The sequence below is a fragment of the Accipiter gentilis genome, chromosome 26 (genome assembly GCF_929443795.1).
Source record: "Accipiter gentilis chromosome 26, bAccGen1.1, whole genome shotgun sequence".
In the NCBI taxonomy this organism is placed as follows: domain Eukaryota; kingdom Metazoa; phylum Chordata; class Aves; order Accipitriformes; family Accipitridae; genus Astur; species Astur gentilis.
In genome coordinates this window covers 19,629,626-19,656,144 of record NC_064905.1, presented here as the reverse complement: position 1 = coordinate 19,656,144, position 26,519 = coordinate 19,629,626, and the positions used below count along the sequence as shown (strand labels likewise).

The 26,519-nt window shown below is 38.5% G+C and overlaps 1 protein-coding gene across 3 annotated transcripts; it reads left to right on the top strand.

Moving 5' to 3' along the window:
• Positions 1-21: 21 nt before the first annotated feature.
• On the top strand, positions 22-26,221 carry SEC24A (SEC24 homolog A, COPII coat complex component). Of its 3 annotated transcripts, XM_049829867.1 has the most exons (23): positions 22-217; positions 5,358-5,879; positions 8,205-8,372; positions 10,034-10,111; positions 10,443-10,609; positions 11,214-11,386; positions 12,426-12,528; positions 13,335-13,461; positions 13,819-13,928; positions 14,321-14,433; positions 15,109-15,227; positions 15,869-15,924; positions 16,247-16,453; positions 16,759-16,879; positions 17,469-17,627; positions 18,158-18,331; positions 18,742-18,852; positions 19,255-19,430; positions 20,920-21,057; positions 21,726-21,830; positions 21,971-22,063; positions 22,625-22,728; positions 23,136-26,221. In XM_049829867.1, exons 1-23 carry the CDS (start codon positions 145-147, stop codon positions 23,248-23,250), a joined length of 3,312 nt encoding a protein of 1,103 aa, XP_049685824.1. In that variant the 5' UTR covers positions 22-144; the 3' UTR covers positions 23,251-26,221. The 3 variants fall into 3 exon arrangements, with proteins under 3 accessions (XP_049685824.1, XP_049685823.1, XP_049685822.1); XM_049829866.1 differs by lacking the exons at positions 22,625-22,728; positions 23,136-26,221 and adding an exon at positions 22,235-22,362 and having other exon boundaries at positions 46-217; XM_049829865.1 differs by lacking the exons at positions 22,625-22,728; positions 23,136-26,221 and adding an exon at positions 22,265-22,321 and having other exon boundaries at positions 46-217.
• The last annotated feature ends 298 nt before the right edge of the window (positions 26,222-26,519 follow it).

Below are 26,519 nucleotides of genomic sequence, written 5' to 3'. Positions count from 1 at the left end.
TGTACGTAGTGCGCCTGCGCTGCTCTTCCCGGTAGTTCCGGTGCGGGGCCCGTCCCTTCCCTCCTCCCCCGAGCTGGGCCGGCCGCTGCCAGACGGGCGGCACCGACGAGACCGGACGAGCCGAGCCGAGCCGAGCCCGCCGCCATGGCCCAGCCCGCCAGGCCCCCCACCGGTTACCCCAGCCAGAACGGCGCCGGCCAGCAGCCCTATAGCAACGGTGAGTGCGGTACCGGGGCCGCCTCGCTGGCGGTAGAGGGCCGCAGGGCCGGGGCCTGGTGGTGGTGGGGGCGATTCCCGCTCCGTGGCGCTTAGCCCCCCCCCCCCCCCCGCTCCTGGGCCGCCTTGCGGTGGTTCTCCCCGGGGGCAGCGGGGGAAGGGTGCTGGTGCCCGCGGGGAGGAGGCGTCCCGGGTGACGGGAGCGGGGGGAGCCGGCGGACGAGGGGTGGGGTGGCGGGGGGGGGGGGGGGGGGTGTTAGCTGCTCGGTTCGATCAGTTACAGCCCTTAGGAACGGGCGGGGTTCGCAGCGGCCCCGGGGGCAGCTGAGTGTCCGGCTCTAGCGACGCCCTCACCGGACACCCGGCGTCTCGGGGCGGGGGGGGGTGTTAAAAAAAAAAAAAAAAAAAGTGGGGGTGACCGAGTCCTTCTGCCCCACCACCACCCCGCCCCGGGAGCGTCTCCCGGTCTGTGCGATGTTTCTGCCGCCCGTACCCCCGAGGGAGCCGAGGCAGCGCTCTGCGCCCCTGACCCTTTGGAACGGAGCTGTACATGTGGCACTGTGGTTATCGCTGGCGGGGGGGAGACCTGGCTGCAGCGAAACGGGGCTTTTTTTATTTTTTATCTTGTCTTTATTTTGTCTTGCTACTTGTGCTACGGTCTGGGACAGTCTTGATGACTTTCTTCCCCTCAAAATATGTATATATAGTTTTTTTTGTTGTTTTTGATTTTCACAAATGAGATGTCAAAGGTGAAACTGAATAACTGACTAACCAGCCTTTTAAGCTAGGAAGAAAGAAACACAAGGCAAGCCTTGTCGCCGTATCTGTTTTCTTTGCATTTGTGGAATTCCGTGCTGTTGGAAGTATTTCCTGATTTCGCATATACAGGCAGCATCCTCTGTGCTTGGTTCCTTAATTACATGCTTCTGTGTTTCAGTAGTTGCGCTGCATCATAAGCAATTCAGTTATAATGAGATCTTTTGATTTTTCTGTTTTATGCACGAGTAATTAAATGGTTTGACTTGTCTTCCCCCTCCTCCTTCACAGCGCACTTATTACATTTCCTCAAAGTCATCTGCAAAATGGCATTTTACAAACAACCATATAGTTGCTTATAGGGTCAAGAAAGTGGGAAGCGTATGAATACAGTTTGAAGAGAGAGCCTCTATTTTGGAGAGTTTACGGTCTAAGCAGAGAATGTACAAAGAGAACGTTAGCTAATGGAGTAATCGAGTGGGATGATTTACAGACTGGCATTGCTTCATGTTTGCTGATTTCCCTGTAGTCAGATTAAGCACATAATGGAAGTTCTGGAGAGGCAGTCGGAGGAGGAGGTATTTCAGGCTACCCGGCCATCAGGTGTATAAAAAATAAAGAACCGAAACTTAGAGTTACGCAAATACAAAGTAATAAAATCAAACAGTTGTTATGGTATGTTAGAGATAAGGTTTGGGTTGCTGGCCTTTTGAATAAATTTGATTATTCAAGCATGCACTGTTCTTAGCATTGTTTAAAATACATGTTGAGAAGGTGCTTGCAATCCTTGACCTTTACAGTAAAAACAAAGCTTTTTAAAACAGACTAGAGGGTACTGAGAGTACTTTTGAGGTACTTACAGTGGTCTATGAGGAAAGAAAGCTGTCAACAGAACGATAAATTGTTATATAGCTGTCAGCTCTTCCTCTCAACTTGTTGCTTGCTTTACTGCAGGTAACTTCCCAAGCTTGCGTGTCCATAAAGTGAAGGCAGTAAATTGTCACAGCAGCACCATGTGCTGACTGGGAAATTGTTTAGCACAGAGCATCAGGTTGCTTAGCAACAACCTTTTTCTACTTCATTTGTGTTTTTCTTTTAATAGGACCAGTATTCTGTATTCATTTAACTGTAGGTTACTAATTTGCTTTCCAGTTAATAGATCTGAAGTGCAAACAAGAAGGAGAAACAATTCTTTTAGAACTGTTTTGCTCTCCTTATGTGGTATCTTAGGCGTGGTGCTTTGAGGTCATGAGATGCTTTAGAAGCTGTTGGTTTGGAAACCAGTGGGTCAACGTCAGCTGAAGTGGGCACTGGTGGTGACCAATCCCATGGCAGTTTGGTTGGGATGCAGCTTTTCAGTATGTTTATCTTGCATCTCCCTGGAAGTTGGAGAGGTGGCAGCTAGTGAAAGCAATGTACTAAATAACTAGCTTGGAGTAGGTCATGCTGAAATTCTGTATGGCAGAAAATACGACTTGATTCCTAGCCTTCTGCACTAATATTTTGACCCCTCATTTTATAGAACCATCAGGCAACCTTTATATATATTCTGGTGCTGTTCCTGATCTCTTAGAAATGGCAGATGACCTTGTGTTCCGGTAGAGGCGTCTTTCGCTGTGAAGTAGGTGGCCTACCTCGTATTACTAACTCGTCTCTCTGGTCTCTGAGTGTTGGTGGTTTTGCTGCCATGCAGGTGATCTAGCTCTTCAGTCTACACTGAGTTCCTTGTTGGTTCCTGGCTTTACAGAACAGCACAGAAAACCAGCAGCAGCATTTGGGGAAAGCTGGAGAGCCTACATGCTCTCTGGTAGGCCTCAGTAAAGAGGTCAGGTCAAGATGGGTACCTGGCAGCAGCAAAACAGCAAGTCCTGAGAAGTTTTTGTGCACTGTGAAGCCCTTTGGAAAGGGTTTGCACCCCTCAATGCTGTTGCTTTAGTTTTGTTGGCAGCTTTATGCAGGCTTGTCTTGGAAATGTGAACTGCGCACAGGCTATCGAGTCTTCTCGTTGTGCTTGTGACTTTAAAAATAAAAATTGAAATTTGGAACATCATGCTCTCGGGAATTAATTTTTTTTATTTTTTTTTTTTTAAAGCAAAGTGCTGTAGAAGATATCAGGTCAGTTCCATTGCTTTATCCTCAAACTTATCCCTCAAGCAGGGAAAACAGTGTGTGTAAGAGCAGTCCAAGTATTCTGATTCCTGCCTAGGCTACGGAGTCGTGCTCTAACGTGAATAATCAAGTTATGAAATTAATTTGTATTTGTTCTGTATTTTTCATATGGCTTATAGTGATATTGTTATATCGGTGTACATGCTGATGCACTCAGGAGGCCTGGCATCACATAAGAATTCTTCATCATTCTTAGAGTTAGCAAGTTTAATTTACAATGGATTTTGTAAATCGATTGTTGAAAACCCATCTGATACACCGCAGGGTAATTTTCAAAGGTGAGTTATAATTGTTAGCATTTTCATCTTTGCAAGCTTTTTGTTTAGACACTGTTGGTTGTAGAGAATTATTAATTACTAGGATTTGTGAGGAGCATTGTAAGGACAGCAGGGTATAACTGGATTTCCTAACTGAACGATAAGTAGCATTGAGATTAATGGGTGGAGAATAATATGGTATGTGCTTTTTATGCACAAATAACAGAGGCAGTGAGGATGAGGTCACTGGCACTGTAGTACTGCCTTGACTATGTAGTTAGCGTGGATATGTACGATATTCAGTGAAGTAACAGCTGTCTGATCCATAGCCTAAGGCTTTCTAGGGAATGAGGAGCTAAATGACCAGTGCAGTGTTTGTCCTAAGTATTTTAATGTATTCTGCGTTTAGCCTAATTTGTTGTCAGAAATGCCTGAGTTCAAAGTTATTTTAACTTGGAAATGTGATCTTCCTCACCTTTTGAAATTTAACTAGAATGTTTCAATAGGAAACCAGCTGTCTCTGTTTCAATGTTAAATGAAATTCTGTGACTTCATTCTCATAGCAGCTGTTTCCAGTACTTGTATGGTAAATATATATCCACTTTCCAAGCTTATCTCTCTGGCATGTTTTTGAAAATTTAAGTGTTGAATCCTGGAGGCATTTCTGGTCTGGAAAATTAAGTGCTTTTGTTTATCTAGGTTCCAAAAGATTGTCCAAATCTTAACTAATTCTGGAAATCTGGAGAATAGTACAGGGTTGCAAAGAAAAGGATCTTAACTCTAAACCATGAAGAGAATATTTTCTGCTTTCAGATGTTTTAACTGTGTATGTGGAATGTCTCCAGTATTCAAACTGTGTGTTTGGGGGGTGTGGGGGGAGCCACAGCGTGGCTGGCTTAAATAAATGATACAACATTGGAAAGCGCTTTTGTAATTTTTAAGGAGTCATGGCTGGCTGTGGCATGCATTATCTAGTGTATTCTGCTCAGAAGGATTTCACTTGAAAATTTCTAGTCTCTTTTCAGAATGTTCATTTTATGGCAACAGTGTGAACAACCTGTAGTAGTAACTTTCTTGAAGGAGCTTGTATTGCACTGGAAATCTCACATTACTCTGTCTCTTTGTGTTCCTGTGTAAAACAGAAATCTGATTATGCTCAGAGTTGTTTACTGTTTGGAGTTACTAACCTTTTTTCAATTTTTTTTTTCTTCAAATGAGAGTAAAACTTGGTTCAGCTATACCAACCAACAAATACATAAAATGCACCATTAACATATCAAGTTTTATTTTCCTGATTGGTGATACTTATTTTATGATAAAATCACCCTTCATTCCATGTTCGTGACCAGTTAGCTACTCACATGAGTGGTATGTGTATGGAATAGTTCTCTTACTAAAATTAACTGCAGAAACTTTCATAGATTAACTCTGTTACTTGAGAAACAGCATGGTGACCTATGCTGAAACTGGGTGTTCATGCCTTTGCCGTAAGCTAAAGTTTAAGTTGGTGTCAATCGTCAAATGAAACCGAGTTATTACGTAATGGATGCTTCCGCTTTGTCTTCTCACTTGTACTGCTGCCAGCTGTATGGGAGAGCACTCCTCTTTGGTTGGCTTGCTTTTGGGTGTTTCTGAAGATAGAAATAGTATTCTATGTGAATTTCAGTCTAGGAGGATAGATTTGCGCTCAGGCACTGGAATGCTTAGTGGTTGCGAGGCTACTGTAAAACAAAACAAAGATCTAAGTGCAAAATCCTATCAAATTCATGTCTCCTGCAGCAGTACTTCTGTCGCTTACACCTGGTTGGTTGAGGGGGAAAAAAAGAAAGAAAGATTACTTTTATGGCTTGGAGACTAATAAAATCCTAAGGAAAGAGATTCCCAGGAACATCTCTGATTTTCAGAAGCGATACACAACACTGACTTTCTAAAGGGTTTGTTGGTTTTTTTTTCTTCCAGGCCCTGTTCAAAATCAGCTGATGCATTCATCAGATGGCCAGGGATATAGCCCTTCAGTTCCGGGATTGTATTCGCATCAGATGCCAGCAAAGGTTCCTCCCCATCAGACTTCTGGACAGTACAACTATAGTGGCTCTCAGAACGTTTCTCAATTAAACAATTATCAAGGACCTGGGCAGACTCTCAATAGACCACCAGTGGCACCTTTCTCTGGGTCACCAGTACAACAGACAGGTCCTGTTCCACAAGTGCTGCTGCCTGCATTGCAAAACTCAGCTGCTATATCATCTGCTGGTAGCTTTCCTCCTGGAGCTAGCCCACCAGTGCTTTCAAACTGGCAGTACAGCCAGACTCCTGTGAGTCAGCCAGTTGGGTCTCAAACAAGCCATTTGGCTCACATGACGGGGACAGGGTCAGCTCAGCCACCGTCGTCGTTATCAGGAGATACAAATCCTCCAGGAAATTATCAATATGCTGCTTCTCCAGGAGGTCCTCCACTTCAGAACAGCTATATGAAGCCAGGTAACCATAAATTTTTTATATTTTACCAGTGCCCATTTCTCCGTGTCCTTTTTAAGAAAAGTATATAGAATTGACTATGCAGAGGCATTGTGCTTGTGAAACAAGGTTGTCAAAGGAGATACTTTGAGACAATGTACATCACAAATACTGGGGTGGTTTCTTTGGATTAGAAATGGAAGTTCTGTGTGTGGGTCAGGCATTTCAGTTGGCTGAAGCAGGTAACTCCTGAATGGTGTCTCGATGTTTTGGGAAGCTGTGTGTGAGTAGTGCTGTTTCTGTGACCTCCACCATTCCTTGGGGTGGCTGTTGGAGCACTGGCATGCTTCAGTCAAGTGGGGACTTTGGGACTTCATGGTTGAAAACTGTAGTCCTGTTGAGAGAGTATGGTCTTTTGCTGTTTAAAACTTGTTAGCCTTTCTGTTAATCACTTGATTCATCTAGTTCTCTGAACAGGCTAAGTCAGGTTGATGCAAACAACTTGAGGACAGCCTGGAAAGAAAACTGAAAAGCATTCTGTGCCATTGAAATAGAGGCCAGTTGAATGGAAAGCTTCCTTCCTCCAAACTTGTAATTTTCACTATCTAATAATAATTGTCAGTCCTTAGAATGTACTCTGAAAGCATGTGATGCAAAGAATTACCACTTCTGTTACTGCTGCTTGTGTGGTGGTATATGCAGTGGCGAAAAGCTTTTTCAACACTAAATAGCTCTCTTATATAACTTGTGATTATTAGGGAAACAAAGTTAATACTCAAGCTTCTCTTTGCCAGATTGCTGTTCCTCCTTACAGAGGGATTTTTTAAACTGAGCTAACAGGAGTTACATACAGAAATATTTTATATGTTAAAGCAAATATTTTTTTCTTGTGAAATGCTTTTAGACTCCTTAGATATTTTTCTTGATGCTAGTTTTTTTGTTACATGCCTGACTAATTTTGTTAGGATATTCAAACTGTCTTAAGCTCACAGAATTTATGAAACAAATTCTGGCAGTTTATTGGAATAAACAATTAGGAATTTGGAGTTAGGGAGGAAAGTGCTGAGAAATTTTGGAAAGTGGCATATGAAATAAGCGAGTGTCTGGAATAACAGAGTTCTTATGTCCATTCAACGGTGATTCCTCCTGAGCACTTTCCCTGGTAATTTTTTGTAGAACAATGATCACTTTTAAAATTAATTTAGCTTGTTTTGCTGATCATGCTCATTCTTACAACAAAGCTCTGCCAGCTTCCTGCCTGCACGGCCAACTTTGGACAGCCTCTCAGACACAGAATCTCTTCCAAGTTCTGTGATAGTATTGCCTGCATATAGCAATTATTAGTTAGTTCTGCAGTATCAAACACTAAGCGAACAAACAGGTAACTTCACTGAATGTAATTTTTTTTTCTCCTTCCTTTTTTTCTCTCCCTCCTCCCTTAAAGGTGACCATACTGTGGAGGCTCATGAAGTTGCATATTTTGTGTGGTGGGGAATTCGTCAGTATACTTTTGTGTATGGCTTACAGGCTTCTATACCATGTTGAGACCTGCTAATACTGTACAATTTGGCCTTATCTTTTGAAAGGCTAGCTTTTATATTAAAACATTGGTGTCTTCCCAGAGTTAAAGGGGCAGTTTTACTGGCCTCTGGAATAATAGGGAAAAAAGGGGTGGAAGTGCTCTTAGGATTTGGCATTATTTGAAGGGAAGAAAAGCAATTGGGTTTCTAAATGTCTTGGCTTGAGAAAGTCCTAGAATTTCAAAACAGAAGCAATTAAAAACTTTCCTGTGACTTTTAACGTGGAGGGTTAAACATTTCAGAGCAAAACACCTCACACTCGCGCAGCAAGTTTATTCAAACTGCGCATTGCTGATGCTTTCCCAAGTGAAATCTTTTTCCCAAGCAATTTTAGTAGCTATAGAATCTGTACGTTGCTGTTTTGTATCAGATTATTGAAATGGAAGATGAGCATCCTGTCAGAAGGGATCTGTTTAGACACTTACTAGTTCGTTCATATGGGGCTGTACTATAACTTTATAAAGTCCAGACTTAGTAACTGAAGTTGGGATGCTTTCTATACCTCTTGAAATTCTTCCCAACAATAACAGCAAAAAGCTGAAAGAGAGATCACGGATAATAGCTACAGGAACCCAGTATGAGAAGAGTGTGACAGAAACAATCCGAAGTTGTTAAACCTTCTAGATGCATGTTAGTATTTATGTATGTCATGCTATTCATCATTTGAATAAGAGGAATATTTAGAGTTCAATCTGCATGTTTTTGTAACAAAACTTTTGTGACTTTTTCAGCTGGCTTAAACTCCTCCTAAGAATTAATCTTTTTACAGGATCTGCACCTCCACCAGTGACTCAGCCTTTAACTCCACTCCACCCTCCTGCAAGGCCACCTTTAGGACCTCCACCAGTTGGTGGTCCACCTTTAATTAGGCCATCAACACTGACAGCAGGACCACCTAATACACAGTCTCTGCTAAATTCAGCTGCAAATCGAGACGGTAAGAAATAATTTGCTCTTTTTGTTGAATTTGCACATTACAACTTGGTCTAAAGTCAAGTACACTGTTCTATTAGACACTCAAATGGTAAAATTGATACTAATGCAGCATAATTTTATCTGAAAGGAGCAGGTAAGGACTTGGAAGGAAGTAAAATATTTATTGTTGACAGTTGTTAATAAAACAATTAACACTTCAAAATAGATTCCTAAGTGCTGTTTGACATGTCCATGTCTCCCATAGTTGCCATCTCTTTTATTTTTAATGTTCTAAAGTGATACTGAAATTTTGATTTCTCTGCATCCTTGACTGCTGTGGAGGACATAATCTGTGTATAACTTCCTGTACTGTTTTATTCTGCAAGGAAAGCTAAAATGCAGACCCTGCAATTCCTTGCCTGTTTATGTAGCTGTACCTTATTCTTCCCTTCTGTGTAAAATCACTGAAACACATATCTTGGATTTGTTCATTTTCTGAAGGTTGTTACTAGAGGCTGTTAAGTGTCAGCTGTTGAAGACAGATACCTGACTTCCTCTGTCTCCTGTGGGCCTTGCACAAATATGCCATTGTTTAAGAACTCATCAGGGCTCTGTATCAAACAGACCTATAGTTGTATTGCATTTAGTGCCCATGCTAGATGGGGCCACATGGTAGTCGGCAGTTTTATTTTTACATACATAGTTTGTTCTGTCAAAGCTGTTGGTTCCTTGCATGTTCAGATTGACAGTTTCTTGTATGTGGTAGCTGTGTGAATACAAGAATAGTATATTGAGATTTAGCTTAGCTTTGAACATATGAAATGCACTAGAAAACTGCTTCTGCTTAGAAAGTCTTTTCTTCAAAATGAAGAGAAACATTTCCAGGGCCATGGAGAGATAGAAATGTTTAGTCTGTGAAGTAGCTCGACTGTTGCGTACTAGCAAGATTCAGTGTATAATGCAAGTTCCTTTCATTGGGCCACCTTTAAAGATTTTAATGATAATAAAAACTAAATTGAGTACCTACTTCTCCTTAGCAATAGGTAATTGGGTTTGTATATTGAGACATAGCTAGCTTACAAAAAGCAGTCCTTTAGGAGCACTCTCTCAATGTCAAGGTTTTTCTTCTCTCAGCTGGAATTTATATCTTTACTGGTATGTGACCATATCAGAACTGTTGGTGTTGGGTGAGCAGTGCTGGACTAAGTGTGTAAGTGAAGGGAATTTGGTGTTTCTGTGAATTATCAGTGGAAAAAGTTCTTCAGGCAACTCAGTACCTAAATTCTAAGGTGCTTTGAAAACTGCAGCTAGCCTACAGACACTTTTCTGTTGAGAAGGAAGTGTACCCTGACACTTTATTGTGTATCAGCTTGGAAGTTAAGGCAAATATCTAATCTGAAGTAATCCTAAAAGATCGTTCAACCAGCAGTGTAGGGACTTTTGTTTTCCTTGAAAAAAGATTGTGGGGTTTTATGAATGTCCTTTTTTGAGGTCACATCAGCAGGGAAAGTGTATGTGAGAAAGAGGTTAAGATTTATATTTAATTCTGTTTCGTCCTGGGACAGAACAAAGTAGTTCCAAAGTAATCTTAATATTCATTCAGCAGGTCATGAGGTAATTGCAAATAAATCCTACTTCTTAGTAACTTGTGAAAATTTTTACTGAGGCTGTGTTTCTTAATAGGCAATGCTACATCTGCTGCCAGCGATGGGTCTGTGGTGCAAAACAGCTATGATGCAATAGAAGGTGGTGGCCTCATGGGTAAGGCTTTGGAATTAAAAATGTTTATTATTATGTAACTTTTTCTAAAAGAGTCTGTGACAGACAGAATTTTAGGCATTTATGTACAAACATATATACTTGGTTCGATGTCTTGAAACTAAATATGAAATTTGAAGCATTGACAATGGGCATGTCTGCCTGTAAGTATGGTAAAGCAGTTAAGAACATTTTGTAAAATTGACAGCAGTTATCAGTTGTTTACACTTAGAAACTAAATGACAACAAAAAGCCCTCCTGCTTTATTAACACACTGAGCAAGTTGCTGTTCTTCAGCAATTAATTTTAAGTATTTTGTCTTCTCTGCCTTTAGCAACTCCACATCCTTCTCCTGCACCTCCAAATCTTAAGATGAATAGAAGTGTTGGGTATTCTTACCCTACCTTACCTCCAGGCTACCAAAATACTTCTCCACCTGGAGCACCAGGAATGCAAGCATCTGCTTTGCAATATCCGGATGGATCTAAACATTTCCACCAGGTAAAAATTGTCTGGTTTTTATCTTGGTACTACCCGTGGTGCATGTGGGTAAAGAAAAGCGAAGATTGGTGTGTGTTGTGCATCTGTGGGGTGCTGCTCCTACGGTTTGCTGTTTGGTGTGCCGTTTGTTCAGTATGGTAGATGTAGTCTAAAACTAATGCTTTTACTGATGCCTTGTATCAGTTTGGAAAAGCTGGGTGCCAGCTCTTTCTGAAGTTTCCTATCCTTGAATCTGTTAAGAATATTACTCTTAAAACTTTCAGCTGCTTTTGGCATGTTTTTCTTCCCTCAGGTTGCTATTGTTAGCTGGAGTATTGGGTTATTTTCCTGAAATTTCAAAGCAAACTGACGAACACTTTCACTAGCTGAGCCTCTGTATTTCAAGAGCTTAGTAGCAAATGTATGCTAATTTTTACCTCTGTTATGTTACATGCCTAAGTCCAAGTTTATGTAGCAAGTACTATTTCTAAATGTATTGTTGTAATACAATGGCAGTTAATACACAAACAAAACAAAAAACTGAAAGGCAAATATGTTTGCTTTTTAAATGAACTGTGGGTTTCATCCAAGTAATTGGTGTTAATTTCTGAAATTTTGATTCTAGCCTGCCCTGGGTACTAATCACTTAACTGCATCTATGGGGGGCCTGAGTCTACAGCAAGAAGGATTAAGACCTGTGAATCTTCTTCAAGAAAGGAATATTCTTCCTATGACCCTCTTGAAGGCTCCTGTCCCAAACTTGCATGAGGACATCCAGAAGCTCAATTGTAACCCTGAGTAAGATTATCCATTTGCTATAATTCATCAAAATAAGTAGAATTATAAATGCCTACTTGTAGACATAACTCTTCACAAAATATTTCCTTAATTTTGTGAGTAGAAAACATTGAAAACAGGCTTCACTGTGTTATTATAAAGGCGGTAAGTGGTTTAAATTTTGAAATGTGGAAAATTATCTGTGTAGAAAGTATGAGGGAAAAATACATTGCTTGCAAGGCAGCTATAGATAGGTACAACACAAAAACTTTACAATATAGCTGGCAGTGAGTATGATTGAGAAAAGATATAAAATAGGAGTTAACTCACTTGAGTGAAGTACACCAAAAAGACTGTGAATGCAGAAACATGAGTGACCTCCATATTGAAGTAACCATTTAAAACAATGGAGTAAATGGAATGTCAAACAAGAGTCTGTCAATTGGTTATTCAAGTCCTCTCTTTGAGGACACCAACCAAACTGTGTATAACCAGGTACTCTTGCTTTCCAAGTCTTTTATGATAGATAAAGGAAATAACAGCATCTTTGTGAAGTTGTTCAAACAAACAAACTGGACTGGATTTGCAGAAGTACTGTGTACATCTGCACTTGTGGAAGCCACTAAGTTCTGAAGTCCCTGAAATGACTGTGGGGTTGTTTATAGTTAGTTTTGTGTAGTTTTAAGAGAACTTTTTAAATTTCACTAGTTCAGATTTGTATGTAAGGCCACCTCAAAATGGTATTCCAAAATAACACTTCATATATAAAGATTTGGTGCAACTTTGAACATTGTTAGGCTTAGCTTTGACTTAAGTGACTAAAGTGATGCTCAGTTCTGTGCAAAGAGCATGTGTATAAAATAACATAAGAACTCAAAGTAGGTACTGTGGGTCAAGCTCAGACTAAAACAGAATGATTTGACAGAGTTGGAGAAGATGCTTTATCTGGAAATGGATATTCACCATCACCAGCTCTAGAAAAATATAAGGGTGCTCTGTACTACTGAAATCATTTTATTATCTGAAAGCCTCTGAAAATAACCCTTTGTCCTCCATGTAGGTTGTTCCGCTGTACCCTGACTAATATTCCTCAAACTCAGGCCTTATTGAATAAAGCCAAACTTCCTTTGGGGCTCCTGCTTCATCCTTTCAAAGACTTATCGGTATGACAAATATTCAAAACTTTAAATGCTGAAATATCAACTATTCCTGTATTAAAGTCCAGAGCTGGACAATGGATTATAAAAGAAGGGCAAGTACATTGGCTAATCTTGGCCCAGAAAAATTACCCTGGTAACTCACGTTTCACTGTTCCATACAGATCATTGTAATTTTTCTGAAATTTATCTCCCTGCCATTTTTAAATGTTCAAGCCTCACTTCTTAATTAAGAAAAACCCTCTCAAACCTCAAAGAACCAGAAGCTTAAAGGCAGCACAGCCCTTGGACTGTGACAGAAGGCAACACATTTAAATTCCAGTATTGCTTAGATAGCTTTATCTTGTCAGAGATATCAGTTGTAGTTATTGATTTCCTATACCAAACCTAGTACTGATTCTTAATAAAGAATTAACAAAGTCAAAGGGGTTTGGATGTCCTCAGATAGCCAGAAGACTGAATTTAGCAGTGCCTCTTTTAAACATTGTTATTTTTCACAATTTAAGTAATTTTTCAAAGATGTGGGGGTTTTTTCTGATTTTTTTTAATCTGTATTGGGTATAGGACTTGGTCTTCAACGATCAACGTAAAATGCAAGACTTTAGAGGCTTGAAAAGGGAACTTATGCAGTCAAATAGGTTAGAGCTCCAACCAGTCCTCTTATTAAGGAATTGTAGGGGTGCTGTGAGGATGCAGAAATACTTCCTTCAACAAGTATGTTTTGACTAGCTAACCAGGAAGATAACATTGTTATCGTAGATGAATAGCTGTAGTGTGGTGATGCTTTAAAACAGGAAGCTTTTCTTTTCCAGCAATTGCCAGTGGTCACTTCAAGTACTATTGTGAGATGCCGTTCCTGCAGGACATACATTAACCCTTTTGTCAGCTTTCTAGACCAAAGGAGATGGAAATGCAATTTGTGCTATAGAGTGAATGATGGTAGGTTTTAAATGTGCTTATTGTTTTAAACTGTTAAGGTTAACCTTTCCCACCTTGGCCTTTGAGACTGTAATATTGTTGGCCGTATCAGTACTAGGGATTGTCATCAGTCATGCTGGGGCTGTGAGCCATGAGAAATGTTTCCCATGGGCAAAGACAGTGGTGTCACTAATGAAGCACAGTAGGTCTGATGTCGTCTTCCAAGGTACCCTAGCAGGTGACAAAGTAGCTGTCCTATCTAGTGTAGTTCTCCAAGAAGCACTGCCCAACAGGCACAAAAGAGTTGATGTATTTGTTTTAAAATGCAGGACAGCTAATACTAGTGTCAAGTAATAATATATAAACTTATCTGCATAGTTCCTGAAGAATTCATGTATAATCCTGTGACAAGAGTTTATGGAGAACCTCATAAAAGACCTGAAGTCCAGAATGCTACTATTGAGTTTATGGCTCCATCTGAATACATGGTAAGGCTTTATTTACTTCTAGTTATTCTCTCCCTTTGTTTTATTTCCAGAGGGAAGTCAGAAAAAGCCTTGTTATAGAGGATGCTTTTCAGCTTAGTAGAACAGTTGCTGCCTCAAGGAGTGTATCTGAGAACTCATGGGAAGGACTTCAGATAGTTCTTCGTTTCTAAACATTTATGATGTCAAAGTTCTGCATTTAAAATATGTAGGCATTTGTAGGTCTTCTGGAAGAAAACTATAGTTCTAGAGCTACTGAATAAGACAAACGCATTCAGAAGTTTTAGCTGTCATCTGTATGCTGTTTTAATAGAGTTTAAACTTGCAGTGGAATGAATAAACCCAATCTAATAAATGTTAATTTGAAAATTAAAGGTAATCTTTTTTTTGCTCAGCTACGTCCACCTCAACCACCTGTGTACCTCTTTGTGTTTGATGTCTCTCATAATGCAGTAGAGACAGGATACTTGAATACAGTCTGTCAGACCTTGTTGGACAATCTTGACTTGTAAGTACCTTTTTCTTAGAATCTCCTTTTTTCATTCCTCTAATGAGGAATGTTGTGATAGACATCAACATGCCAGTACTTCCTGTCTAGAAGAGAAATTTCCTAGCATTGGCCAGCAGTGGCCAATGATGTATTAAAATGTAGTGTAAAGCTGTAGTCTATTTCCCATCACAGCTACACTGGTATCAAAAGTAATTTTGAGTCTTGTTTCTCAGTCTGGCTCTTTCCTATCTGCTTCATCAATCCCCCAAAGGACTAAACATCCTGTTTATGATGTCTTTTGAACTGTATTTTTTAAAAGCTGAAGTTCAGAAAAGCATTTGCTGAAAGGAGTGCTTACATCTAATAAACTTTTCATAAAATGCATGCTGTTTGAACCAATATAAATGCTGCTTGATATTTGCAGCTTGTTTCTTCCTTTTCTTCCATTTCTTAATACCCTCTTAAAAATCTTGAGTGTCTGCTAGGTGACTTTACTATGAGCTCCTTTTTTTCTTTTTTTTTTTTTTCTCCAAAATGACTTAGTCAAGCTGTTGCAGTGTAGCTGTTAAGCTAACTACTTGGTAACAACCTCGGACAGGTGCAGTGGATGTTTTTAAAAAAAAAAAAAAAAAGAAAAAAAAGCCTGCAGAAAAGAAATTTCATCTTGCTGAACACCATATGTCTCATTTTTAGGCTTCCTGGGAACACTAGAACAAAAATAGGCTTCATAACATTTGACAGCACAATCCATTTCTACAGTCTTCAGGAAGGTCTTTCTCAGCCTCAGATGCTTATAGTTTCAGATATTGAAGGTATGCAGAAATAAATTCTGTGATTAGTATCTACTAATGACTGCTGGTTTTGACAGCCTTTTTAAAAAATATGTCTGGTGAGAGTTTCTAGATCAGATCCTTAGTCTCCCTAGTAATGGCTTTAGAAGTAGCATATGTCTGTGTTCGTTTATGAAGCCCCTGATGTATGAGCAATGCTGTGGCTGTTCATGATGTAAAACATGAAGACAGCCTTCCTAATTTCTAGTTTAATTTGTACAGTTATCTAGATTTCTCTTATGATCCCAAATACCGATGCTTGGTAAATTGTTACAGATTCTGTGGTGACTGATACTTAGCGCTTGTTCTTCTGCCTTTAGTTTCAAGTCACCTTTTACTGTATGTTATGGGGCAGGGCAGAATGAACACTAGAAAAATCTTCGCTATGTATTTTTACTTAATAGTCTTAATTATCCTTCAGCCCTGTTGATTGCTACTCTAACATGGCATTCTAGCCACAGGTATGCTTAGGAGAGAAAAAAAAAGAAATCCACGTAATTGTGTTTAAATGGGTTTACACACTGATACTGTATTCTTTTTTCAATAGGTGTAATGGTTGGCAAGTAGAATTGGGGGAAGCTTGATGTGTTTTTTAAAAATAAATACTTTTTTTTTCCTTCCAGATGTATTTATACCAATGCCAGAAAACTTACTAGTAAATTTAAATGAAAATAAAGAGGTAAGAACGACCTTAAAGAACTAGTGACATTCACATAGTTTGGGATACACTTGATAATTTCTGGATTACTTAATGCTCTTTAACACCTACAGTTTAAATGCCAAGTATGAGGTGGAAAAAAGAGGTCTTTTACTTTATCTATGTGACAGTGAACTTTTGCCAACCTGAAACAAGACAGTACTTGACTTTTGCTAGGGCCTTTTCTTTACTACCTTAGTATTAGAAGTGTTTATATGTGTTTATGTATGTTGAGCAATCAGCTCTATAAAGAAGACGACTCTAAAGACTCCTAGCCTTAATACATTTGTTTTCTCAATTGTAGCTAATTCAAGATCTGTTGAGGACCTTGCCACAGATGTTTACCAAGTCCCTGGAAACTCAGAGTGCTCTGGGGCCTGCATTACAGGCTGCGTTTAAACTGATGTCCCCCACTGGAGGTAGAATCTCTGTCTTCCAGACGCAGCTTCCATCTGTGGGAATGGGAGCACTCAAGTCACGAGAAGAGCCAAACCAAAGAGCAACTGCAAAGGTTAGAAAAGCAAAAAGGCTGAGAGAACTGACTACCCTATTCTGTACATGTAGGTGATTCTGGAATTGCCTGTTTTGTGTTAATTTTGTCGTTCTCTTGTTGGGCTAACCTTCCTTTGTTAAAGTGGTAGAAAGAACAAAAAAAACCCCAAGGACAATAAACACAGGTTAATAATCTGATTTTTTTAAGATGTCACTGTAATCAGTGATAAAGAATCAATTATTAGTGTCTCTGAAAACAGGCATTAAATGTGTTATCTGTTTGAATTTCCTTTTGTATTTTGTAATACTCTATTGTAATAACAGGACATACATCTGACACCATCGACTGATTTTTACAAGAAGTTAGCCTTGGACTGCTCAGGGCAACAGGTTGCAGTGGATTTATTTCTTCTTAGTGGACAATATTCTGACTTGGCTTCTCTAGGTAAGTCATATTAAACTGTTTTGGGGCGTGTAACTCTTGTACTTCTGGCAAATACATAGAATCTACATTAATATTTAGTATATAAACATGATTTGAATGAATCTAGTGTGTTAAGATGCAAATTCATCCTTCATGAGCAGTGACAGTGAATAGAATGTAATCTTTCAGTCTTTCCTGATTTAACCTAGCTGTTTTTATATTCTCCCTTAGTGAGTCAGGATTCTTGTGATCCTGGTATAAGTGGCTCTCCTTCTTTTATGCCTTTTAACCATCAGTGTAAACATCTTTAGAAAAAGCTGCATTAGCATTTTAGTTATTTTCTTCTCCATTTAACCACTTTCAAGTGACAAAGTACCTGTAATTTCAGGCCAATGGAAAATTATTTTAACACCTGAAACTACGCACATACTTGAACATACAGTTGTGTTACATCTATGTCTCTGTATGCCGGTCTGTAACTGTGCAACAACTATTTGCAGGTGTGAACAGTTTAATAATTAAAGGGAATATTGCATTCAAATGGTATATTTAAAAGACTTAACACCAGCAACTGTCTGCAATCTGCCAATATATGTTGGTTTTGTTTCAGGTTGTATATCAAGGTATTCTGCAGGTAGTGTCTATTACTACCAGTCTTACCATCACAAACACAACCCTGTCCAGGTGGAGAAACTGCAAAAGGAACTGAAACGATATTTAACTAGGAAGATTGGGTTTGAGGCTGTCATGAGGATAAGATGCACCAAAGGTTTGAATGCAGTTTTTTTGTTTGGGGGAGTGGGGCAGGCAGGCAGAGGGGAAGTGGGTGTTTACTGTTGTTTAGAAATGTTTTGATTGGTATTTTGGCTGTTATGCAAGCCTAAATGGTTAAAAGACAAAGATTAGAAAAGTAAAATTCAGTACCAGGAATCAGACCATTTATTAAAGACTGTATTTGCAGTATCTTTACTGGCATCCAAGTTCCATTTTACAGTGGTTAAAACTGGAAATTTTGTTGGACTGCTATTTCAACAAGGGACTGTTTTTACAGTTTAGAGACTTACTACTATTCTGCATTGATTTGACTTCCTAATTCCTGCTTTCTGTGAGGCTTCGTGGATTCTGTGGATTAGTTGTCTGTTTAGGATGTTTACCTTATCTGAAGATGCTTTATTTCATTGAGAATGATCTTAACATTCTGATACAAAGCAATCTAACAGTGAAGGCACATGTGTACGTGCTGTCTGTACTTCACGACTATAAAAATAAAAATTATTTGATGCCATGCTTATCTTGTAGGTCTTTCCATTCATACCTTCCATGGGAACTTCTTCGTACGATCTACAGACTTGTTGTCATTACCCAATGTAAACCCAGATGCAGGATATGCTGTGCAAATGTCAGTAGAAGAGAGTCTTACTGATATGCAGGTTGTTTCCTTTCAGTCAGCTCTCCTGTACACATCCAGCAAAGGTAAGATATACAGGTAGTGTTAGCTGCATTGACAGTACAGTATTCACATAAGTTTTCTTGTGTCCATTTATCAGCTGCAATTCAGTTGCAGTACCTTAGACAAACTATTTTATCTAGTATCAAGATTACAGCTGTGATATGTTACTTATGTTGTTGATGTTATTGCTTCCTCCAGACCGAGAAGTTTCTTGGAAAACTTAGTTCTGGTCTGAAAATAGGTAGACTTAACCCAGAAACTGAGACCTAACCATTTTTAAAAGTTACTGGAAAAGGCCTGATTCACCACTTGTATGATAAATTAGATTAAATCTTAAATTTTCTTTTTGCTATCGAGTAAACAGTGGTATTTCTTGTATTCTTTCATAAAACAAAAGTTATGTTTGGAGACTACAGTTTTTCTTTTCTTACAGGTGAAAGACGAATTCGTGTCCACACTATGTGCTTACCTGTTGTAACAACACTGAGTGAGGTCTACCTAGGGGCAGATGTACAAGCCATCACTGGGCTGTTAGCCAATATGGGTAAGCACGATAAGAGCTCGTTTGGATGGGTATGGATGATAGCCCTAAAGCTCTGAGCAGTAGTCCTCTAGGGAGTAACATTAGAAGAAAAGATTGTTGCTTTCTAAGAGTGCTTTCTAAGTTGCAAACCTAAGAGGTTGGTTGGTTGGGTTTTTTTAATGCTTGGCTTAGGTAAAGTATCAGTATAGATGTATATAGTCACCTGGACTTACTCTGGTCATCATCATGGGCCCCTGGCTGGTTTTTTTTCTGAATCACTTGTCTTGGCTTCCTCTATAGTGTAGTAAAAGCTTATTAAGATGCATGGAAATATATGTTAAAATGAGAAAAGTTAACATATGTGACTGTACTCCTACCAAGGGACGAAAAGCCTCTTATTTGAGCTTTGTGCTCTATTTTTAGCTGTGGATCGATCAGTTTCTGCTACCCTGAGTGATGCTCGGGATGCCTTGGTCAACGCAGTGATAGATTCTTTATCTGCTTACCGTTCATCAGTCTTAAGCATTCAACAACCTGGTCTCATGGCCCCCTTCTCACTACGTCTCTTTCCACTTTATGTACTGGCACTCTTAAAACAGGTAAGAGTTACAAGGAAGCTGTGCAAGAGCATGATTGTCTGTTTGGGCATGTCAACCTGAAGTAAAAAGACATTTCTTCGATGTACAAAATAGCATCTAGCTTCTCTTTCAGTATTTTTGAAGGACTCAAAATGGAGAAGTTGCTTCATTTAGATTGTTTAATAAAACCAGCCTTCCTGCAATTTGCCATTAGAGTACTGAGAGATTTTAGATTTGAGAATGATCCTTCTTGCATAGATAAAAGTTCTCTCAAGATAACAATTCCATTTCTCTGCCCCCCAGAATTTGATTACTTGAAAGGTCAGTGTAGAATGAATCATATTTAATTGTTTCTCAGGCCTGGGTAGATAACGTAGGATTTTACAGGTGGTGAATATGTTTTTATCTTGGAGTCTGTTATGAAAAATGGAGGGATTTGGAGAATTTTATGGAGCAAATGAGCAAATGTATCAGGTCTGCTCTTGCCTGCAGAGGAGAGTGATAGGAGATAGAGAAGACATTTAAAGAATATCACTATGGAGAATGATCGAGTTGAGAAGCAGGAGTTCAGAAGTGTGTATTAAAAAAAAATACAAATGTTTTAGGCAAGGGAATAGGAAAATATTAAAGGCACTGACTAGTCTAGAGAATGTGGCAGGGTACTGGTAGAGTGATTTTTCAGAAATCTAATTTTTGTGCATTTCTGGAAACGTAGCTCCACATAGCAGTTCAGTGTGGATTAAGAGAGCTACCTGGCTGGTAAGGAGGTAGTTGGCTGCCTGATCTTGCAAAAGGTTTAAAGCATTTCACGGTATTTACTCAATGTAAGTATTTTTTGACTGTATTTCGCTGAAATGATACTAGAAGTGATTGTAAGTATTGGACAAGCTAGCTTTCTGTTCTAGAGAGAATTTTCTGATTCATGCCTCTTGATAAGGAATTACCCAGCATGTTGTTACTAGCATGTTCATCCTGACATGTGAGCTTTTCATGTAGAAGACTTTGTAAGTGTTTGACCCAGTCAAGTGGGAGGAGTGAGCCCTTGTTTCAGTTCTAGCTGGGTTTTTTTGTCCCATCGAGCCAGGAGTATCTCTTTCTTGTAAATCCACAATAACCTAAGATTATGTACATTGAAGCAATCGTAAACTGCTCCAATATTTGTTCTTTTAAATTCCGTCAAGTAGCATTTTTGAGGTGCATGTTAGAAGAGATATATTTCAAGATGCTGTCATCTCAGCTGTAGCGCTCACTAGAAAGGATTGATGGTGCAAGGTCACAGTTAATTCTAGAACCCAGAAATGGGAATAAGGAGACTTGTATGATTTATATGTGAAACACTGAAGAGAACTATGGAGAATTAAAATAGCAGTGGTAAAATACCATACCATGAGAAGATACCTATGGCTCATCCCTAAGACTTAAGTAAGTTAGAAATAAACAATAGATGCTGCGCTAAATTCAGCTTATCTGACTTTGCTTTAACGGTCAAATTAAATGCCTGATCTTGCAGAAAGCATTTCAAACTGGGACAAACGCACGTTTAGATGAACGCATTTTTACCATGTGTCAAGTGAAAAACCAGCCCCTTGTTTACCTCATGCTTATGACACATCCCAGTCTGTACAGAGTTGATAATCTCACAGATGAGGTGAGTATTTGCATTGCTACATGGTCTGTTTGTCTGGTTCCAAAGATTTGTATGATGTGAAAATATATTTGTGTTAATCTCACGTTTTCTATGTTAAAGCTGTGTACCTAAAACTTACTGTTTCATGTTTTCCCATTTGTTGCATTTATGCATTTGTTACTTGGGACTGGATTGAGGAATTCTGGAGAGAAGCTGTGCTCTGGCTATGGGTGGATGGGGAAGGTTTTTTCTAAATTACTTCACTTTTTGCCTTGTGTCATTATCTTGCACTATGAATCACATATACGTAAAGACAGTATAACATGCTTTTTGTCCCTCTGTAGTTTCCTTTATTTTAAAATGTCAAAATAGCTCTGTGAACAGTGAATGTCTGTGTAAAAGCCTGAAAAATTTTAGAAATCATGTCTTTTGTACATAGCAAATCTGATATTCCAGTTCTAGAACTAATTAACTAAGATGAAGTTGATGAAGTACACCCTCTCCAAATAAAACATTATAAGCTTCATTAGTAAATTATGCACTTGAAGTATGACTTGAACTAAATGGAGAAAAAGGGTCCAGCTTCAGTATTCAGTGTAATACATCCTATTCTTATTTAACCTTCTGTTCTTGTGCCTGTTTCAATGCATCAAGATGTGAACCACTGGTTTTTTTGCTTTTTCCTTTAGGGGGCTCTTAACATAAATGATAGAACTATACCTCAGCCACCCATTCTCCAGCTGTCAGTGGAGAAGTTGAGTAGGGATGGTGCTTACCTTATGGATGCTGGCTCTGTAAGTTGTGTGGTGGTGGTGATCTTAAAAAGTATCCAAATTTACTTGATACGTTCTTTCTGAGAATTCAAAATGTGTAAGAGACTGCTCAGGTGTGGTTTTGCATTGGATTAATGTTGGTATTACTGGGTATCTTTCAGGTAATGTTTCTGTGGATTGGGAAGAACTGTGGGCAGAGCTTTATCAGCCAAGTCCTTGGAGTTCCAAATTATGGCTCAATACCACAGAACATGGTACGTGCTTACTTTGCTGTACACGAATGGTACAGTCCTGCCAGAATATTATTTTTGTGAGAACTGAAATACTACTATTCAAATATTAGCCCTTTAGTTATTGTTCACTATAAATCCAGATTCAGGGAAAGAAAGAAAGAATTTCTATTACCTCTCTTGGAGTTTCTCCAGGCTAAAACTCTATGGATCTTCCCATGAAAGCACAGTAAGAAGAGGCTGGCAATGATTAAGTTTCTGAGAACTGTGGGAGCAGACTGAGAATACTTGCAAACAGCAAGCACAGTGGGTTAGTGGGAAATCCTTCAGTTTCTGCAATAAAACAGGTATCAATCACAGCTCTGTCATCACTGTTCTGATAGCCAATTGCTGATACCAGTTTAGTGCACCTGACTGTTTCAAGCCCTTTAAAAGGAGACTAGACTAAAACTATACATCACAAAACTTATCTGTCTGGGTTTCCTTTATACATGATTAGGATAGAGTTGGGCTATTTTAAGTGTTCCTTTTGCTGTTTTTCTGAAAAATATCATGTATGTATTAATAATACCCTTTGCCTCTTAGACACATCTCCCAGAACTTGAAACTGCAGAATCCATCAGAACAATAGCTTTCATTTCTTGGCTGAGAGAACAGAGACCTTTCTTTCCTATACTATATATAATAAAGTAAGTGGTTTTTTAACGGTCTTTGTGCTTCTTTAGGGACCTCTTAACAATACGTATTTGGATATCATATACCGAACTTTCTTAATGAAAATTTAACAACAGTGCATGCTGCCCCTAACAGATTTGACAACGGAAATTACTTGTTATGAGTTGTCTCTACTTAGAATTTCCAGACTAAAAAAAGACTACGCCATAGAACAATCTTTAGTTAATGTTGGATAAGTGTTGTAAATGCTGATAATTGCCCTTGTTAGGATTAATCACAAAGGCTAGTTGAGACCCTCTTTTCATATGTCCTTAAACTCTTGAAATATCTTGCCACTTGACCTGTAGCTTTATTAATGCATTCCACTGTAGATCTTGGCAAATGATTATTTCACTCAAATGCTTATATTTTCATTTTTAAGGGACGACAGTCCATTGAAATCAAGTTTTCTGCAAAATATGATTGAAGACAGAACAGAATCAGCCTTATCATACTATGAATTCCTCCTTCATATACAGCAGCAAGTGAATAAATGAAACACTAGCCTTTGGCTCACTTCTTTAAGGAAAGATTTTGCAGTAAAGAACGATTGTGCTTGTAGTATCTTCATTAAATCTGTGGCCTGAGGCAGTTGATGAGAAGTTCTCACTGTGATTTCAACGAACTAAAGCAAATAAAGGACCACATCTGAGAATCAAATGTGCAACTACATAATATTGTACCTTAAAAAAAAAAAATCAAACTGTTGGAACTGGCTGAGCACCTTTAATTTGCTGCAAATCATGTTTTTACTGTAAGTAGTTGCAGCATGAAGTACATTTACAAAGGCAATACTGAAAAGGTGAAATACATTTTGTAAAATAAAGAGTTCTTTGTTGTTCAAAATGTATATTTCTGTAACTCTTTGCATTTTTTTTAAATTTTTTTTTTGCTGCTAGATATAAAACCTCACAATACTGATCATGATTTGCAGGGAAATTCTTTCTAAGTGCACCCAGTGATTACAGACAGAACATCTCAATGTTCAACTTAATGCTTAAAGTAGCAATGAAACAACTGTTCATTGTGAAACGAACAAATACTTATGAAGCGTAGAATCCAGTGCTTGGATTGGATTATGGCTAATAGGACTAAAGGTAAGCTTAACCCAGACAAGATGGCTGAATTTGTTAAAGCTTTTAATAAGTCAGTATTCTAATTAAAAAATAGTGGGCAGGAGTGGGCCCTATATGAGAGACATCTTAAGTCAGTGGCTGAGTCAGCAGCAAAAGTAGACTTAGGTAGATGGCAAGCTTTGTTTTTTCTTCAGTAAGAGGAATAGTTCTAATTTTAGTTTGTGAATGGTGTGGGAGGAGAAGGGCAAGGAAGGTTATTTCAGATTTTTTGGTTTATGTTTAGACTTTTGGCTCTTGTTTACATTAACTGAATGTTAGGCCCCTAAAATCTAGTGTGTTTCTGAAGTGAGTTTGTATGACAGCAGTTCAAACAATGTTTCAAGGCAACATTGAATATTTCGATGTTAAAAATTGGAAAAGAAACTATTTTTCCAAAGATGAAAAATATTATATTGTGTTTGAAGATTTATTTATGGTTTGAGACACACTTGAAGTTTTAAAAAAAAAAACCACAACTTTTTTTACTGCAGCTGTGTAATGAGCCTAGGTCCAAAGCCAGTGTGCATCAAATAAAAGCTTTAAATATACTCTCAGATACCTGCCAGAGCTACAAATGGAAGTTGACATTGAACTTGAAATGAAAATTTATATACAAAAATATTTAAATCATTTTGTAAAAGTGTATTTGTAATTGTTCTGTTTTGGAGATTAAGCTATCACTGAAAGCTACCAACATAAAGAGTATTTAATTACTGTATCCCAATGCCCATGGAAGTGTTTCATATAGAAAAGTCTTGGTTTGCTTTTTTGTTTAATAGTGGTAAACTTAAAGGTCTTGCAAAACCTACTTTCTGAGGCAAGTAACTTGAACAGGTAAAACACAAGTGGTCAAACGTGTACTGTGATTAGGCTAGTTAACTTACATTTTGTGATACAAATGTCAAAGGACATCATAGGGTAATCATTTGCTGCCATTTCAGGCTGTAGCTGCACGTGATTGTCAGGAGTTGCCTTACTTCAGGGGAGAAGTTTCTTTGCGGAAGTTGTTCTTGTCGCTTGAGCACAAGAAGCTAAAGTTCAGAACAATGTCTAAAATAGCATGAAAAGACTATTAGAACCAATTTAAGCTTCCCTGTCTGCTGTCTACATAGCAAACAGGAGTATATTTACTTGAACAGATTTTCAGAGAATTGCACGGTTTCTAGTCATAGTGAAGAGGTTTTTTAAGTTTTGACAGTCTGATTTTTTTTTTTCCCAGCGGAAAGGGTCTCTTTAAATCATAAATGGAAGCTATGCACTTGCATAGGGTATGACTTAAAACTTGTGTTTGGGGAATATTATCACTCAGATGTTGAAATGCATCCTTGCATCTAACAGCCCACCCAAAGTCTGTTTCTTACTGTGACTGTATTTTGCTACTATATCCCTTATTTTTTTTAAAAACATAAAATGTTGGAGATGGCTTCATTGCTTTATGTATACCAGACTAATGGCTAAAGATGCCAGTCTTTGTGGCAATTAATAACTTTGAAGTAGAGTCCCTAAGTGTTACAGAGCAAAACGTTATAAACAAGACTCAGATGAACCCTCTTGGAGTTCACTTCGGAAGAAATTGTGTATTGAACTTTGTTAGTTTATTCCCTCACAGTGGGAAAGGCCTGCTGGTTCACCTTGTGTTGCCGTAAGGGCAATACAGGACAGATGAACACACAAACTACCTATGATGTGTCATTTTTACCCGCAATTGAAAAATGAGGACACTGAAGATGAACTGCAAAAATGGGCAAGAGTGGCTCTGGTACTTAGATCTCAGCACGACAACTCTACCACTGCAAATGTACTCTATTTTTCTAATTGAAGACTTTCTTTTTTTAAACTATTTCTGTATTTGACACATTAGTGTTCAGCCAACATTGTTACCATCCATTTTACTTTGCTTTCATTATCGTTTTTAATTTAATATATTTGAGTCTAAGTCCACATAGACTGTGTTGCAATAACTAGATGATTCACTTTTCTTTAGAATTAATTTCTTAACAGAATTTAATCAAAGATGCAGAATGGCTGTTAAGTAAGGGACCATTAAATGTGATTTTAAGGTTCTGTTTACTATTATGGATGTAATCCTTATAGTAAATTTAATTTTGTAAAGTAGTGTATAATATTGTAATATTAAATCTTTGTTTTCTGAACTCAAACATTTGATCTTCAGTATGAAGTTATAAATCTTCCCCCTTCTGAATTTGAGACAGGATTTACTTGTCCTCCTTTTTACAGTTTGTAATTTTCACTGTTTTATTCCTGTAAAAAGTCATTTGTAACACATGCAAATGCTTATTTTATCTGTGCTAATTTATCAGATTTGGCTACTCAATAAAATTAATTGAAAGAACTCATGCAAGTCCATCAGTCCTTTCTTATAAATAATGTATTTGATCAATTGAGATAAATACCATGTACCAAAAGTGATAAATTCTGCTTTTAGCTAAAATGTAGTATTTAGGTGATAAAAACTGAGAGGGAATTTGAGAAAATTACTTCCAGCTGACTCAAACTTTTCTTCTGTCACTGGCATTTTTTTTTGTCCCTCCAGAGCATCTCTGTCAGTCAGCACTGTTATTCAGCCCTACCTTGGGGTTTGTTCTTCCAGTAAGCCCGCAGTGGTGCTGCACCCCACCATGTGGTACCCT